General features: G+C 34.5%; 1 protein-coding gene across 4 annotated transcripts in view; it reads left to right on the top strand.

The window, feature by feature from the left end:
- LOC126855924 (synaptosomal-associated protein 25) overlaps positions 1-17890 on the top strand; it is a 37064-nt gene extending 19174 nt beyond the window's left edge. For 3 of the 4 annotated variants that reach the window (XM_050604009.1, XM_050604007.1, XM_050604010.1), the window contains exons 4-7: positions 4015-4063; positions 11121-11238; positions 11747-12020; positions 17212-17890. In XM_050604009.1, the coding sequence (XP_050459966.1) occupies positions 4015-4063; positions 11121-11238; positions 11747-12020; positions 17212-17274 (504 nt within the window). In that variant the 3' untranslated portion in view covers positions 17275-17890. The remainder of the gene's footprint in view (positions 1-4014; positions 4064-11120; positions 11239-11746; positions 12021-17211) is intronic. The other variant, XM_050604008.1, reaches the window with a different exon arrangement.
- The last annotated feature ends 679 nt before the right edge of the window (positions 17891-18569 follow it).

Here is an 18569-nt window from a genome sequence, read left to right as displayed (position 1 = left end):
CAGAAGTTACATAATATGCGCGCTTTTTTTCCACGTACAATCTCTTCGCTGTTTTCATTATCCGCGAGGAAACTGAAAGATGCATTTTTTATTTCAATTTTATACAAGCTTCTCGGCGCAAATAAAATTTGCACGCCACTTTACGATCCAATATGCGGCTCGTGCAATCACGACGTGAACCAGGCTCATTTTTACGTTTCACCATTGACACAGACAAATACTGCTGTAATAACGTGACAGAATATTCTCATAGCATATACATATTACGCTCGCAATATATTTATTATGTAAAAATGAGCCTTTATCAATAAATCAATCATCGCTGCTGTTGCTATCGCTGTCGCTATTTGCGAGCGTTGACGCGTGAAGCGGCTCGTACACAATCCAACGAACGAATTTTTATTGTATATAAACAAACATGAGCTCCATTGCATAAACATTGCATTAAATCTTCTTGCCAAATTTTTATCAATATTTTTAACATTACTCTATAAGATATTATATTTTGTAATATATTCTCTTTATCCGTATTTTTATCAATGTATATATATATCTATATTATTATTAATATACATTTTTTTATCGATCTATAGATAGATTCCTCGCGTATTGAGACTGTTTACCCCTTATTGAATATCTTTTATATATAAAAATAACAATTCTTCTCTATTATTTTTTTTCTTTGTATGTGTGGGTGTGTATGTGTCGCGCAAGCTGTTGGATGCTGTATGAACCGCTTAACGAGATCGAACTGCTCTCGTGTACAATTAACAGCTGTTGTTCAGATGGTGTAATCAATCGTGATCGTTTTGTTTTTATTTTCTTCCCATCCCGCCGTTTTTCTCTCTGTGTAACCCATTTACACTCACTTATTCGCCTCTTCCTTTCGCCTCGCCCTTTTTCTCTGTCTCTTTCTTCGTGTAGATCTCTTTTTGTCCTAAATCCAAACGACACGCTGGATGCGATCGCAGCAATAATGGCATGTGACGTGTGGGAATGCCCTTATCGTGTCTTCAAGGTTTTCCTCCACGACCCTTTCTTACACTCTTTGCCGATGTGGCGAAATTTAGAAGCGTGCTAAGTGCCCTCTCATCTGTCAAACGCTATTATCGCATCTGCTTTCGTATACCGGATGTGTACCGGGTTAATTGGGACATATCGCGAAGGTTTCCGAAATATATTCAAATGTATTATTATATATTTAGTAATATTTAGGACGTAATTATTTATTTTATCGCCATCTAAATTAAATTATTGTAAATATATAAACAAACAAAAAATATATATGATTTATATACATATACATGGTATTATATTTAAAATATAATTCATATATATATATTATAAAATTTAGATGGCGTAAAAATGAAAAAAAAAAAAATTACGTTCTAAATATCATCTAAGTATAATATATCGCTTGTTTGTAAATTCAGCCTTTTATAAAAAAACCTGTTGTACAGTTTTTATAAAATTCGGCTTTTTATAAAAAGGCTGATTTTATAAAAAAAAAAAAATTGCAGAACATATATAAATTGATAGACTATAAAATGTACGTGGATCATTCATTTTAGTGTATTAAAGCTGGTTATAAGATAATATTATTATAGAAAATTATCATCTCTCATCGTCATCACAATTATCGACTAGCACATCGCCTACAGTCATCAATTGAGCGCTTAATCTATTATAAAGTGATTCCGTCGTCATAAAGCGATTACGAGCGATATTGATTTCAGCATCACTTTCGTCATCTGTCTCGTTAATCATCGAAAGTGTCGCGACTTCGCGCTTGTGTCGCAATTAGCCCGATCGATCCCAATTTCACAAGATACACGCTATATAATTCTGTGGATTTACTGTAATTCTGTGTATATTTAATCTCTTTACTATACACAAATACTATCCAGTAGCCCAGCCGCGAAGCTTACAGAGCTGTGTCGCGCTTTCAGTCTACATATTATTTACATATAACTACATACATATATATATTTTTCTATATATGTATATATATATATATATATCAACATGTATTTGTCTATTTAATGTAGATATACCATATACCTCAAGAGAGTTTATACTCTATATCTCATATACTCTTAACGCTTGTGACAGTAGATATCTGTCTTGTCTGTCGTAACTTGTTTCATTTCTCTCCTCTTTTACCTCTGATCTCTGATATACATCTCTGTCATCTCCTCTCTTTCTATCTATCTACTTCCGTCTCTCCTTGATTTTGCAATCTGTGCATCAAACGTGCAACTACTCTCTGTCGGCCGTCGTCTTACCAAAGTAGATACTGTCCCCGCTTTGATTTCGAGTCGCTGGCCGAAATGTATGCGTATGCGGTATATATATTATCAGGAAAGGCTATATATAATAATATATATATATATAAAAATATGAAAATCGAACAATGTCGATGAATCGAGAAACGAGAGCTCGGTGCGAAGTAAACGAACGAGAAAGTGAAACGTTGCAAAGAAACTCCGCTCGGCGCGATCGCGCCAATCGCGCTAATCGCCGATTAGCATGGCAAGAGTAATTAATATGGTTCCCGCTGCGCTAAGTGATCATCGTCATCATCGTCAATGGCGTTTCATCGCGCCATCGTTCTCGTCAATTCGCCTGAAAACGAAAACGCCCGACGTTCAAGAGACGCACCGACGATGATCGCCGCACTGTTTAATTACTAGTTATTACTAATTATCAATCGCCGATATTATCAAGATATATTAGGAGAAAATTTATTAGAAAATTATTATTTGAAAATTTATTAGAAAGAGTCAAAAATTCTTTAGTAAAGTTTAAATAACAGATTATATCTCTTTTTTGTTTTTAAACATTTTATGCTTTTTTAGAAAAAAATTATTTTATCTAAGAAATTAAATATATAAGAGGAATAGCTTGAGAGATTTTAGTCTAATAACTTTTACGTCTATTTGTTATTCGTGGAGAAATTTTTTTCCGAAACGTCGAAGGTAGGCGTCTCTTGTTCGCTTTATCTCTATCGAGCCGCCCATTTACGCTGCATTAAATCGTCTCATCGTCAATCGTCATTCTTTTATTCTTAATATTGTCGACGTCGTGTCCGTCATCTCTCTGTTATTTATTATCTCTCTATTTTCTTTTTCGCCTATAATTTCTAACATAAGCAATAAATGCAGAAATCAGTTGTAATTGTATTCTTGATAATAACGCGAAAAAAAATTTTTAATTAAAAATTTTTTAATTAATTAGGCCAATTTAATTTAATATAATTAATTATAATTTAATAGTAATTTAATTTGACTCAAATAATTCTTGAAATTACAATTCTGAAATTGAGCGAGATTCGAAAACTCAAATTATTTGAATAATTCTCATTAGATTCTTTATTTTTTAGGAAAATAATTTTCCGTGTTATTAATATAAAGATAAATAATTTATGATTGCGAATGTGACGCTAAGCACTACGATTGCAACTGATTTATGTAAAGGGTGAGCGAGCGATTATGATTGACATCATTGCGATTAGGATCATGTACCTTAATGACATAATCGCAAGCTGCCACTGGATCTTTGTTCCGTTTATTATTATTTATTATTTTTTGATATTTTTAATATTATTATTATATTATTATTTTTTTATGTTATTATTACTGTTTCATTAATTATTGTTTGAGTTTAATAAGTATGTTATAATTTTTTTATTACGTGCGGCACGTTTTGTCTAAGAGTGCGATTTTCTGGATATTCTTTTTTATGGTGACAAGGCAATTATCGATATAATTATGATAAATATAAACGCGCGAGAGTTAATATTTTTGCGATAATTTATCCCATATGGGCTATTATCTAGAGAATAGACGACATTGCTTTTGCGCAGAATCGTCGAACCAACAAAACGTGCCCGCGCGATTTTGTTGCTTTTTTGTCTGTGACTTTGTTCCGCAGTTTATTCTTGCACCCATCTACTGAAAAAAAACGATTCTTTCGTTTCCGTTAATGTGTGGCACCTTGATGACCCTGTCGTAGACCGAGGATATCGGAGCAAACACTCTGACGATGTTAGACCACCAAGGCGGTAAGCAGTTTCTCAGTAAAACAACAATAAGTCACTGTCTCTTTCTCTCTCTTTATCTCTATCTCTTTCTTGCGAAGAACGAGCGAGCGATGCGACAAATTTGACAAATATACGTACGTTATTATAAGAAGAAAAACGGATAAGAGGAGAAAAGGTAAAAGACGTGAAGCGAGGAACGGAGTAATACATGCGCGCCTTTCTTTAGCCATGTCAATTTGCGTTTCCCTTTATGAAAGGGCGCGCTCCCGATGCGTGATTACTAGAGTGCCGACAAAGTCATATAAAACGAAAAATCGACTACGAACGACCGACCGAAATTATTTTTGCAAGAGTACTTGCTTTGCAAATTCTTGTGATAAAAAGTACATTAGCGATATTTGTTGATTGTCAGTATATGGAGAAATAATTTTATATGTTATGATAACATTTAATATATGTTACATATAAATTTTTTGAAATTTTTTTCCTATTTAATAATTTAATTATTTTTGTTGTAAAATGAGAAGTAGTATATATTATTTTTTTAATTAAAACAAAAAATTATATTAATCAGAGAAGAGAAAAATTTATAAAGCTTCAATTTATTTACTTCTTGACAGATATATTTTTTTCGTAGATTAGAAGAAAAGTTTCTATTTGATATCTCTTTTGTGGAATATCGTTATCTGCACTTTTAATGACATAATCGACATAATCTGATAATTCAATGCAATAAGCGCCGACCGTGCGAGTCGATTTTCGTTACCCTTCTTCGTCGAGAATGATCCATCCGCTGTTTCGGCTGTCATCGAGCAAAGGCAAATGACGGGAGATCTCGCGATGACGAGAACGATACTCTCGCTAGCGGATGGCTTGGTTGACTCGTGACGACGTTTTGTCATCGATGTTAAATCACTCGAACAACTACATTATCGCTCATAAACTTCTGTCGTGTTTAGGGCATCCGATGAAACTCTATTCGTTACCCCGATCTTGTTTCCCTCCGATCCTTGATACCGATCTCCGATACTGTATCTTTCAACGGCATGACGTTCTATCGATGTCTACTACGTGTATACGGGATATTTTTCTCGAAGGATGTCCCGTTTATTCTTTTACCTTTGACTATATTTGGTTGTTTGTCTCTATCTTTTTTGCCTTTGCCATCTCCTTTCTAGCTTTGCTCTGCTCTGGTGTTCATTTACTTCGAGATGCGTCACACATCAGGTGTGTGTCAATGTAATCATTTGCACTCAGAAATATAAGATTCTTTATTTTTTTCTCAGTCACTTGAGAGTTATATCGAAATTAATACGAATATTATTTATTTGAAAACAAATATGCGTAAATTTGAAGTTTATTTTAATTTGAAGGAATAATTATTAAAATTTAAAGAAACATACAATAAATTTAGGGGGAGACACTTTATCCTCTCTCTTCTTTGTCTCTCTTTTCTTTATATAATTTCCGTTTTAAAATATGTATTTGAAAATAAAGATTTTATTTTTTTTATTAAAAATTATTCTTATTTAAAATTTTCTACTTGAGAACAATTTTCATACTTTATATTTTTACATAATTTTCTTGTAATAGTTTTCTTTTTGCATAACGTGAAACCTTACTTTATAATAATAAAACGTATCGTTATATATAAATATAATTATATATATATATATATATATATATATATATATATATACATATATAGTTGAAAAATTTACAAATATTTATTGTATTTATACAAATATCTGAATGCGAAAGATTATAGCATTGAGTTCATGAATCATAATCCTTGTTATGAAAGCCACGCAGGTTTATCTTAATTTTATTTCAATAATTTAATTTAATTTTTTATTTCAAGTGTTTGACATAATATCACTTTCACTTATCATTTATAAACGAGTTTTTCATTCATCCTTTGAGATTCGTGGAAGAATAATTGTAACAAATACTTGTTCTAGATGCTTTGCTACTAATTCTCAATATTTTCCATAAATGCGCTAGTCATCAAGGATTGTCAAAATCTATACATCGTCATTTATTCATTTTTTCTTTATCTATAATAGATTAAGTATTTTTGCATCTTCGTTCATTTAATGCCTTAAAAATTAATTGGAAAAGAGCAATGGATGATGAACCTTTTGATTCTCTCTCATCGTTCCTACGATCCCCTCCTTCACAATCATCATTGCCATTAAACCCCGATGTCAGCATTTGCTGACGTCACGTCATCATATCTCCATCCATCCATCCCCTGATACGCATAATAGATTAATTAGTTGAGGCTGAAAAAAAAAATTCGTCGTTCGCGCCCTCTCGCCGCTCCGATATTCTCTCATCGTTCTCCCTTTCTCTTTTTTTTTTCTATCATTATCTTTCTCACATCTATCTCCCGAACTTCATTTCTCCCCGCATTGGCATTGGTGAATATCACGGGGGGGCCTCGGATCTTTTCTTTCCGGGGAGGGAACCATCGCGGAGCGAGGCGAGGGAGCGTCTCGACGGCGATGTAACTTTTCCTCAATGTTTAACACGCCGCTGATTGCCTGTCGGTTGCCTGTTTAGAGCCACGAGGTCGGGATGAAAACCCTCGTAATGCTGGACGAGCAAGGCGGTAAGCCATTTCCATTCTAGCCTCTAACATAAACAATAAACTGATCCCCTTCGCGAAGAAGAATGAAAAAAAAAAAGATACTCGAAAAATATGAAAAGCGATTTTACTCTCCGCAACGACAACCGACGATACAAATATCAATTTTACAGAATATACACATACACACATATTAAAAATATGTATTTCTATACGTATATGATATACCATGGATAAGAATAGTACTCGTCCATCGCAATTTTGTCGCTATAAATATTTGCGATCCCTCGTCGTGGTAAAAATATTTTAGATGTTATATAAACGGATATGTGGGCGTTTAGCATTATCAAAAGGGATGAGATTGGCCCGATGCGATTGTGTTAATCCGTTTTTCAAATAATTATCTCTTTATTTGCACAATCACGGGCCGACTTATAGCGGGAAAATGGAAAACCGAGCGCGAATACTTTTCTTATCGTTCTGGGAAATACGCGGCGATATCTCGCGAGAATGAGTGCGATAACACAGTGCTACCGGAAAGATAGAACGGAAGTATCATCTTCCTGCGCATCTCCGCTTCCTTGGATCTGTTCGTTCGAGTATCGCTCCGAAATATTGCCGTGTATTTCGCACACATCTCCTGTACAGATTTTTCTAAAATGGGAGAAGGGGGGATCGGTAGCGGGACCTTCGATTTCAAAAGTCGATTTCCCGAAAATTTCACCTGCTCTTCGCTTCAATTCATCGAGAAGCGATATTTCGTCACATTTATCATTCTATTATCTTCAATTTTTTCCAACTTTTCTCTTCATCATTGTTAATACGATATCGATTAATTATGTAGAAAATTCTCGTCTTTTCTTGCGATTACCATGTCTATGAATGCAAAGATTATAATCACCGTAACGACAATCGACCGAACGCTCGAAGATACAAGCCATCGGAAAGTCAGATACGATGACAAAAACTGGGCCTTGCTACATCCGCGTTTTCCCCTTTTCCCGAGAGATAATCGCGTGTACATTGATGATTACACGCGAGAGCATCATGAAAACACTGCTGCTTATTTAACAATCAGGGGCGTAGCTAATAGATCTTGAAGGAGAGCTAGAAGAAGAAAACTCGCGGCTAGAAGAAGAAATCTCTCTCCCGTGAAATAAATATACGTGAAAGAGTTTTCTCTCGGAGAGATCAAGACAAGCATCGCTTCATTCTGCTATCCTATCGCTACGCCCCCGTTATTGAGTGATACGTTATGTATAATATTTAGCATGTATGTGCGTGTGTTTGTGTCCGAACACACATATACGCACACATACTACTCGGCAACACTCGGCCATCGTTATACCGTTCACTTACATTTCGCTCACAGCGCTCAGCATATATTTTTTTTTTTTCTTTCTTTTCGGCTATCTCTGATAGCCCTTCTCGCGCGCTTCTTTGATTCTCTTTCGCTCTCTTTCTTCAGCTTCTTCGGGCTTAGCCATTTGCTGCGTCTGCATATTATACTACCTTCTCTTTCACACTGCGTAACTGATACTAATTGTTATGATACTTACTTTCCGCCCTTCTTGTATTTCTCTTTTCTCGCCCTTCTTCCCATTTCCCTTGAATCATTGTCATTCCTTACTCTCCTTCTCTCCGCATCTTCGAGATTTTTACTTGAACTCCTTCAGGCTTCGTTCGCATCTCACGATTTTTTGCACTTTGAAAGTTTTTTGTGTTTGTAAGTTTTTATTATAAATTAAACAGGATGTTTTTTTCGGTACTTAAAGTAAGACTGACGCAAACTTTGAGAAAAAAAAAGAAATAAGACGGATGCAAAAGGTGGAGTTAAAATATAAAATCACAGAGGATGGAATTACTCTTTCTTTACATCAAAATAAATAAAAACTTCCACCAGAGGTCTAAGAAAATAATTAATAAATTCTAATTTCAATATTTAAGAGAATAAATTATTGTTTATTAATTGTTTTCTGAATGCTTTAAAAAGGAAATTTCAACATTAAATTACATAACGAAACCAGAAATAAAAAAGGAAATAAAATAGCTAAGTGAATGACTTAGATCCGATAATCGACATAATTTATTAGCCAACAATGTAAAAAGGATCCATTCAATATATGTGGACTAAAATTTCGTTGTCAGTTGATTTTACGCGAAAATTTTCTCGGCGAAAAATCGTGCGATGCGAGTTTTTACAGAAAAAACAGAGGAAAACAAGACAAATGCGGACAATAAACGTGATCGAGTTTTCACGACACGTAACCGGGAATCCACGACGCGCGTGTAATCACATCTTTACATTTACTTTACCGCGGACATCTCTCGCGATGTTTTTCATCTTCGAAATAAAAAGTCGGATGCAGGATGCTGAGCGAAGAGTCGCGAATCCAGCCTATGCTTTTTTAGCCAAAATACCAAACTGTTACCGGCGCGCGTAATTTCGGCCAAATCCGATACCCGTTACATTACAATGATATTGTTTTTTTTTTTTTTTACACACAATATTAGCTGAACACGTGTTACATTTATTCACCCGGACGTCTGTATTTTTAGACAAATATCGCGTATACCGTAGTTAAACCTAATAAGTATTACGTAGATACAGAGTGTCTCGAAATACTTCTTTCATTAATTGTTTGGCTTGTTTGGCTTCTCAACTTGATATTCTTTAATATAATAATAATAATCGCCTTTTTATCCGGCAATATATTTATCTTTTGTTATAATAAAATGTAGTAGCAAATTAAGACAATCCAGGCAATATAAATGGATCGTAGATAATATTTTATTATCATAAAAAACTTTAATATAAGATAAAAAATTTCATCGAATTTTCGTCCTTTCCAAGTCTCGATCAAGAAAGTATGATAAGAGCTATTTCGGGATATCCTGTACACTTAGTGTAGAAAATTCCATCACCCACCGTGAGAAACCAACCCACTGTACATATCCGGTAGGCACATAACAGCAAAATCACCCGATGCAGGAACGTCGAGCAAGGAGGGGAAACTCTTCGCTTAACTGCCGCGCTTTCGTTTTGCACTTTACTTTGTGCAGTCTCGGGGGTTCCATCAAGCGGATGTTTCTCTTTTCGCAAGATCGACCTTTAATCCGGTGATTCCGGAACAGTTTCATACTTTAGCTTTTTCTCAATTCTGATGAAAATATAGGAAAAATAAGTATCGATTCTCTCATATAATAATTCATACAAGATTATATTGTATGAATGTAATTATTAAAAAATTATTTCTTATCGTCTTTAATTTTGTAATAATAAAACTTCCACGCGTTTGATAGAGTCTATAAATTATTAATTTTTGTAATAACAAAATGCACGATTATATCTCAATTCTTTTATTTTTATTATTGTAAAAATATATATATTTATTAATTGAACATTTAAACAAATGATTCCTTGTCCATTCTTTCTATTCTATTGTGGATAATGAACTCTATCACCGAAAAAATGTCCATCCGCTCGATTGATCCCTCATGGTAGAATATAAAATCGAACGCAGTTGCTTGAAAGGAAAGGGTAAAGGGCGTCCGTATCTTATCGATAAACGATCCGTGCAGGAGTCCAAGAGTATACTCATACTTGCAGAAATTTTCTCTTGAATTTTTGCGCGGGACGCGAGATTCTCGATTTTATGATCCGAGATATGAACGTCGCGCAGAAATGAGACGAGAGAGAAGCGAGCGGAAAATTGGAAAATTTAAAATAGGGGCGCCCCCTTTCCTTTGGGTGAGGGTTTTACACGAACCGTCGCTTATCTTTCTTTCTCTCTCACTCTCTCTCTCTCTCTCTCTCCAGGAGATTAAATTAGCGAAAGAGGATTGGGCAATGCACATCCAGCGTTTGCCTTCTTAATCGGCGACCGCTTGATTACATTACGTTGTTTGTTTCCGATAATTTCGAGCTGCTTATAAAGCTACACGAGTCGGAGCTTTAACTCTTCGCGATGGCTTTTCGCTTTGAAATCATGAAAAAAAAAAATATTGTTACAATATAAGTTCTAGAAAACGCGTAACGATAAAGATTAAAATAACGAAGATGAATCCCCGTGAGATATATATATATATATATATATATATATATATATATATATAATTAAATAAGAAAATAAAATAAATAATTAAGTAAAAAGATAGTTAATTATAGAAATTATCCAATATTGGAAAATCAAGATTCGCGTGTGAATAAAAAATCAAGATTCCCACCACGCAAAGAGTTAAGGCTGTTTCCATTTTTAGGAGCTTGATTATACATACATCACGTGAGACATTCTTATCAATAGAGTGTTGTAGACACTTTTCTAGATCGAATTTAGTTTAGTTTGCTTTTAGAGCATTTGTTACGGCTCCTAATTATAGAGGTAACGATCTTTCTCGCGTGGTTGCCCTTTCCCTTTCGAGTCTTCGTGACCGAGCATCGTCTTATCACAGATTAACTAACGTTATATTCCTTGTAAAACAAAACAGAACAGCTGGACCGAATCGAGGAGGGCATGGACCAGATTAACGCCGACATGAAAGAGGCCGAAAAGAATCTCACTGGAATGGAAAAGTGCTGCGGCCTTTGCGTTCTTCCCTGTAACAAGTATGACACGCTTATCTTAGCTATCTCTCGTCACTTTCTTCTTTTTACCATCACTCTTTCTTTCTAAAAAAAAATCTTAGAAAAAATGCTTTACTTCTCTTATCAGGCTTATTAATAATCTACATGATTTTTTGATCGCACGTGAGTTAAGAAATAAATTAAACATAAATGTTGAAAAATAATTTTAGTAATTAAATAAATAAATATAAATAATGAGGAATTGTTTAAATTTAAATCATATATAAAAAAAAGACTTATCGTATGAAATTATAATTCTCGTTTATAAGCTTCGAACTTTGGCGATATCTGCATCAAAGCTGACTTATTAACAATAATTGGCGATGCAAGTCTATAAATTAACGCAGAATATCGCACTAAATTCAAAATTTATTTAAAATTGCAATTTGTGTGAAATTGATGTTTCTCGCTGAACATCATGTTAGTTTCCGCAAAGTTTCTCGCGATAGATCCGAACTTAATCACGTCGCTCGCGATCTTGCGCGCGCAGAGGCGCCAGCTTTAAGGAGGACGAGGGCACGTGGAAGGGCAACGACGATGGCAAGGTCGTCAACAATCAGCCCCAACGGGTGATGGACGATCGCAACGGCATCGGGCCCCAGAGTGGCTACATCGCCAAGATTACGAACGACGCGCGCGAAGTGGAGATGGAGGATAACATGGGCCAGGTGAACACGATGATCGGCAATCTGAGGAACATGGCGATCGACATGGGCAGCGAGCTCGAGAATCAGAATCGGCAGATCGACAGGATCAATCGCAAGGTAAGTGGGAATGCGCCATCATCACCACCCGGTGTCCACGCTGCACATCGCAGTTTTGCCGAGCTATTTGGCATGGCTCTAAAAAGTCTCTTGTCCAGCTACCGCCTCCTCCCCTCTCATCACGGCGAAATAAAAAACGAAATTACGAGGCGATATTTTTACGAAGAAATATTTTAGACATTTTTTTTAAGAAATTCTATTCTGCGTATAGAATAGGGAGAGTCTTTATGTTTTTCCAGCTGGACAAGAGCTTAAAAAAATTATCCGGAAAATTGCGTCCGTCGTGCTCGTCGACATACTGTTAAATTCTTGGAGAAACGATACGTCTTAGAAAAATTGAAGAATTAGAAGTAAAAGTGCATTGTTGGAATGCACTCTTCCTTCATTTTTGATAAAAGTCAGAGTAATACCAAATTGTCTGAAATAAAGCTGCAAAATTTACAATAAAGGACAAAATATTGTTTTGATTAAGTAATTGTTGTCACAAGGATAACTTTTTGCCTTTCAATCTGACAAGTAATTAATAGATTGGTGTTTATTTGACCAAGGTAAAATTATTATATGAAATTTTAGATCGGTGAATTTATAGTGCGATAGTCTTTGTGGTATAATCCAGTATGTCGATGAGATTATTCGAGTCCAATATTCATCTGCAAATATAACCATTAACGAATATTGAGCAGTTTGATTATTGTGAAGAATCTTGATTAAAATGAATGTGAAAAATTGAAAATTTATAAGACTAAAAATTTTAGAGATTTACAAAAAAAAGTGCCTTACTTTCCAACTCCAGATCTTGAATTTTTTAAAAGTTTAACAAACTTGAGACATTTTTAATTTCCTCGTATTCTTGAATTCACAATGCAATTAAATTCTAGTCTACTTTTTTTATATCTCTAACTAAATTTTAATTCGACATTGAATTTTCTATAAATTTTAATTGTATAATTAATTATTGAATTTAATTAAACTGTGAGAATATATATTATATAGTTAATTTATATTTGCACGTGTCTACTGGACTGTATTATACAGGATGAGCTGACATGTGTCACGATAAATGCGCGAATATCTGTTACAATGCACAGGCTCAGAGCGATGCACATCACGTTTGTCGTCGCTTTCGCTTTTTTATGTCTCCATCGGCCTTTCCTTTCTTCCCTCCTTTCACTCTCTTCTTCCTTGTATGTCATGTGATCCTAATTCGAGCAGGTGTTTCAACGACGTTCATCGTCGCCATCCGCGAGGATTTTTTTTTTTAATTTTTGTCTCGAGGATAAACGGTGTTTAAAAAGCAACGTGACATGCACTGTTATGTCTAACAATTAGCTAAAGAAATTTTTCAATCGAATGATTTTTAATTCTATATACAATGATGTCAAAGACGTAAATGAAACTAAAATTCATTGTTTATAGCTGCAAATAATAAAATCATGTTTCTCGATAACACAATACAGAAAGAAATTAATAGTATTCGTTAAAAAAAAATCATGCACTTTGATTATCCAGGAATCTTGTTTTCTAACTCAATTTTATTCATTTATTTAATTACACACCACATCAGAAATGCAGTGACGAATTTGTACAATTTTTGTAATTGTAAAATTTTTTCCTCTCCCCCCCTTTCGATCTTCTTGTTTAAGATTAAAGTGGGAAGTCGAAATTACGGTTTGCAAAAGTGCAATTTCAATATCGGTATCTCAAAGGTAAAAATAATCCCAGCAATTTCCGATTCAACGCATGCTTACGCAAGCGCACCGCACGATTTTAGCCGCCATGATTCGCCTCGTCTTAGACGTCGCTCTTTATTCTACGGCACCTTTTCGATTTCTTTCACGGGCACACTTTATCCTTCGGTCATCCTCTCTCGATACAGTCTGCCTTCTATGTTCTTATAAAATTATTGCACCACTTATCTTTTTCACGACTATGGATTCTCGGCACAAAAAAAAGAATTGCTGACAGATTAAAAATAAAAACTCTTTTATATTTTGAAGTACTAATTTGAAGATAAAGAGATGCAAAATTTTAAACTTGAGCAAAAAGATTGAATTAACAATTCGTCAAATTAGATTTTTATTAAATTATATATCTTGAAGTTGAAATAATATTTGCATTAGAGAAAGTAGGACTACATGTTTCTTATGATTATTCCTTTATTCAAGTAAGAACGCTTGAGAATCTATGCACTATCACTTTTGGATTTTTATCATAGTCCTCTTAGTAGGTCCTAGACAAAAGAGAGGAAATTTGCAGAATTCTATGAATATAAAAAGTGCTCCTCGAACGATCAATGCATCTCTATTCATCTCTAACGTGGTAACGATACTTCAGTATCTGTCACTACTCATTGCTATTGAGCTCTCGATCAATTTTATTTCTCGTATTATAACTCGTATTTAACATATATACAGCATTTACAGCGTTTGCATTAACTCGAATTAAACGCGCAATTTAATCGATATTTGACGCATCGACATTTACCTTCCAACCTCTGATATTTATTGAGATTAAATTTATATTTTCTCGACTCATCGACTTATTTCTCTTCTCTTCTTTCTTCTGTCTCAAATTTCTTATTATTAGATTTGTAATATTATTTTTCCCATCGATCGTTCAACGCTTTCGATATTAACTGTCGGATTCTTTTGTACCACAATATTTTTCCTTCGATATCGACAATAAACATTGATCGTTCGAGGATTTTTGGCCTTTTAAAGATCATATTTTAAAATTTTGACATTTAATTCAATTATTTCAAGCAATTTTATTTCGATATATCCTGATTTAATCTTTACTCGTAAAAGATCTATTTAATTGGATAATCACAAAAATCAGTGCTCTATAAAAATATAATTATGGTCTTTAATGGGTTATTAGAGTGGGGTGCACAATCTCGGACAGTCCATCAGATTAATCGATTAAAAAGTTATATGTAAATGCAGGGGAGAAATTTCATTAATCACAAAAATATTAATTTTCTATAATTTTATTTAATTTAAATTTAAATTAAGTTTTTCACTTTAAAAAAAAAAACAAGATCGATTGCATAATATTAATTAGTGTATTGAAACAATTTCTCTGATTAGTACAAAGCGCGATATAATCCTTAGCAGATTATCACTACACGATCCGACCGTGTGGTACTGTATAATGTCGAAAAGGGTTGAATCTCGTGCGAAAACCGCGAGACTCGAGAGATTGTGCATCACACCGGTGGACGAAAGCCGCACTAAACACACACACATACACATACATACATACATGTACACATTCATTCGCGACCACATCGCACATCTCTATGAGCGAAATCCAAACTGATAATCCGCAGGGCGAGTCGAACGAAACGAGGATAGCCGTGGCAAACCAGCGTGCGCACGCCCTGCTCAAGTAAAATGCGTCTCTTCTCTCTGTCTCCACGTATCCGCCTCCTCCGAGCCCCAAGTTGCATATCACGATGAGATGTCGAAAACGAAAGAAAAAAAAAAAAGAGAAAGGAAAAATTATACATATTATGTATTATTATATACATATTTAGAGACCTGACACACACGATTGTGGAACTGGGATTATTCTACGAGGAAGGGGAGAGGGAAGCGAGAATATTATAAATATTAAGTTGAATATTTGAATTGAAAGAAAATATTCGCGCGTAAACTATATTATTTAATATTATAAATTGATATTATAAATTAAATTATTTGAAATTATTAAATGAAATTGCGCACGAATATTGTGCTATATATATATATATATATACGAGTAATATTATATATTGAACATATAATGTTTACAATTGCTAAAATGTTTGAAATGTCAGATTATATGATACGAATATTTCCAGTTCTACAATTAATTTCCCCCAACCTCTCCCCTTCTGCTGTCTTCTCGTCGTCGCTCGGATACCAATCCCGCGTGTTGTCTCCACAATCCGATCCACAAAAATAACCTGTGCAATAATGAAAAAAAAAACATTTACTAATCATTATTACCAAGCTTTCGTCGAAATACAACGACGATATATAGTGAACAGTTGCTCGATAATTGCGGTACACAATGCTTTTCGAAAAAAATATTATCTTTGCCTATATATTTTTAAATTTTGACAAATTCGCGAGAAGCCTTTGGTCTTTCAATCATAAGAAAAAAATTAGTGATATTTTCACTATAGAAATATCAAATTTGTCGAAGAGACTGTCGTCAAAATTAAAACTGCGGGTCGTGAGACATTTTTATTTTGTGTATCCTCATCCATTTTCGAAAAATGCCACGTAAATTATAATCCGTGCTTTTTTTGAAAAACGATGCAAACGGTATTCAATCTGTTAATGACAGATAAACGGATGTAAAGATCGGATTTTCTCTCGATTGATGGATTTTATATCGAGATATAAAAAAAAGCATTAGTGTAGACCAAGATTAACGAGCGGTGGAGCATCGCACTGAGATGTGTCATCTCATTCTTGTACACACGTTGTTACAACGCCCACGTCACATGTTATCATCCTCGTTGTGATTGTCACGAATGAACGCCGCCGTCGACGACGGCGACGGGGAATTGCTTCTCGTTGATCCCTTTGAACTCACTGTTGGAAACGTTCTCGACGGGCTTTCGCTCCGACGCTCTCCGACGAGATCGATTGGATTAAAATACATTTGACACGAGGAGCAGCGTGCGAATTTCGTCATCTTCTGAATTTCGCAGAAGTATGATCGTGTAATTTAATTGTCACGATCACAATTGTCGCAAAACACGTGTAAGAAAATTTGAAACATTTTCGTCTCGAGATTCTTGTAAAGAATTACGTAATCTTTTGAAAGTCACGTGGAGATGTTTTGACAGAATAAAAATCAATCTGTTATTCGCGGAATAGTTTGCAACAAATATAGCTATATTAATTAAAAATTATATTATTTTAAAATTATATTTTTCCAATAAATAAAATTAATATTTATAAGGAAAAGTAATATTTTTATGATCGAAAGAGATATTTCGTATTAAATTGATATTTTTCATAAATCTTGGACGATTCTTTTTCAAGTTTCTCTAAAAAATCATCCGCGATATATTAAAAGTGTCCGCGGAAATGGTGACATTTCGCGATCCCCGGCCTCGATTTACACCGACCGGTCCTCGACAGCTCGCGTATACGACATTGCGTTTTTGTTTTTCTTGTTTTTTGACACGCAGGGCGAATCGAACGAGACGAGGATACAGGTGGCCAACGAGCGAGCCCATCAGCTACTCAAGTAAGCGGCCGTACTCTCTGTCGACCATCCCCGTCGGCCGCCACGAGCATCACTACCATCACCCTCCACTACTACCATCACCGACAACAACAATAACAACAATACAAGAACAACAACACCGACATCACCAACAATCAGCACCAACAATTTACACTCGACAGCCCACTCAATTGTTTGCAAGCGGTTATCTTATTCGTGTTACTCGTTCGTTGTCTCTTCATTCGCGTATAAAAAAAAACATCAAGCTTGACGAAAACAAACTTAAGAAAAATATACTTAACGTTGCCAAAATACTTAACCCTAAACTTGACTTAGTAAATATTGTAAAAAAAAAAAAATACGTAGTTCTGTTTTCTTATTAATCAGAATTGTTTTTTTACTTTAATTGTAAAATAGGAATCGTGTGGATTGTATATACACTTGGAACGATATTTAAAAATCGTCGTCGTATAAATGGACTTCTGATCTTTTAGACGATTTTTATTTGTGTTATTATCTCTTGTGATGTCTCTTCTAACTTTATTAATAACGCACGTTAACCGTAATTGCAATTCGCTTTACAATCGATGCAGCTCAGAAAAGAATTATGTAAAAAAATAAACGCTGAATTTGTTATCATATTGAGTGCTGTTGTATAATGTATCTCCTTTGTAAAATAATTCTTTAATTTTTACTCCCTTAGTTTCTGCTGCAAGTTTAGGGTTAACGCGAGATCGAGTCACAGATTTGGAGATTGAATTTGATTTTTGATTTGAAATTCGAGTATTTCCTTCTAACTTTTCTAATTTAGACATCCGGTGTAATTTTCGACCAAAGATACACTTCAACCATCGTTACATAAATAGAAATGAAATTTAATCTCCGAAACACGGGCTCTTTGATTTTTTACGATAGCCGCGATAATTTGCCGATGAAAGCCTCAAGTATTCGAAACGAATCACCTCGAGGTAGATTAATAATCGGCGGATAAAATCAGATATTAAAATATAGAATCTCTAATTTAAGACTAGCAGTTTCATTGTAACGATCACAACAAAGTGCCGATGGAATTTTTCTCTAGCGTGGCAGAAATTTCGAAGTATCGTGTAGTTTAAAAAGCGGAGCTGTGAAATTTAATCTCCGTTTTAAAAGCGAGCGCAGTTTCGTTCTTTCGACAGGATTAACATTAACTCTAACGGTAAAATTTAAATTAGAAAGAAAAAAAAAAATATATATATATATACATTATATACCTCGTTAATTACACATATATACGTACACGTACATGTATTCGAGATTAAATGCACACGATAGTGCAGC

This window comes from Cataglyphis hispanica, chromosome 17, assembly GCF_021464435.1.
Source record: "Cataglyphis hispanica isolate Lineage 1 chromosome 17, ULB_Chis1_1.0, whole genome shotgun sequence".
Lineage (NCBI taxonomy): Eukaryota > Metazoa > Arthropoda > Insecta > Hymenoptera > Formicidae > Cataglyphis > Cataglyphis hispanica.
The sequence above is the reverse complement of the archived record's forward strand: the minus strand, read 5'-3'. Positions and strand labels throughout refer to the sequence as shown.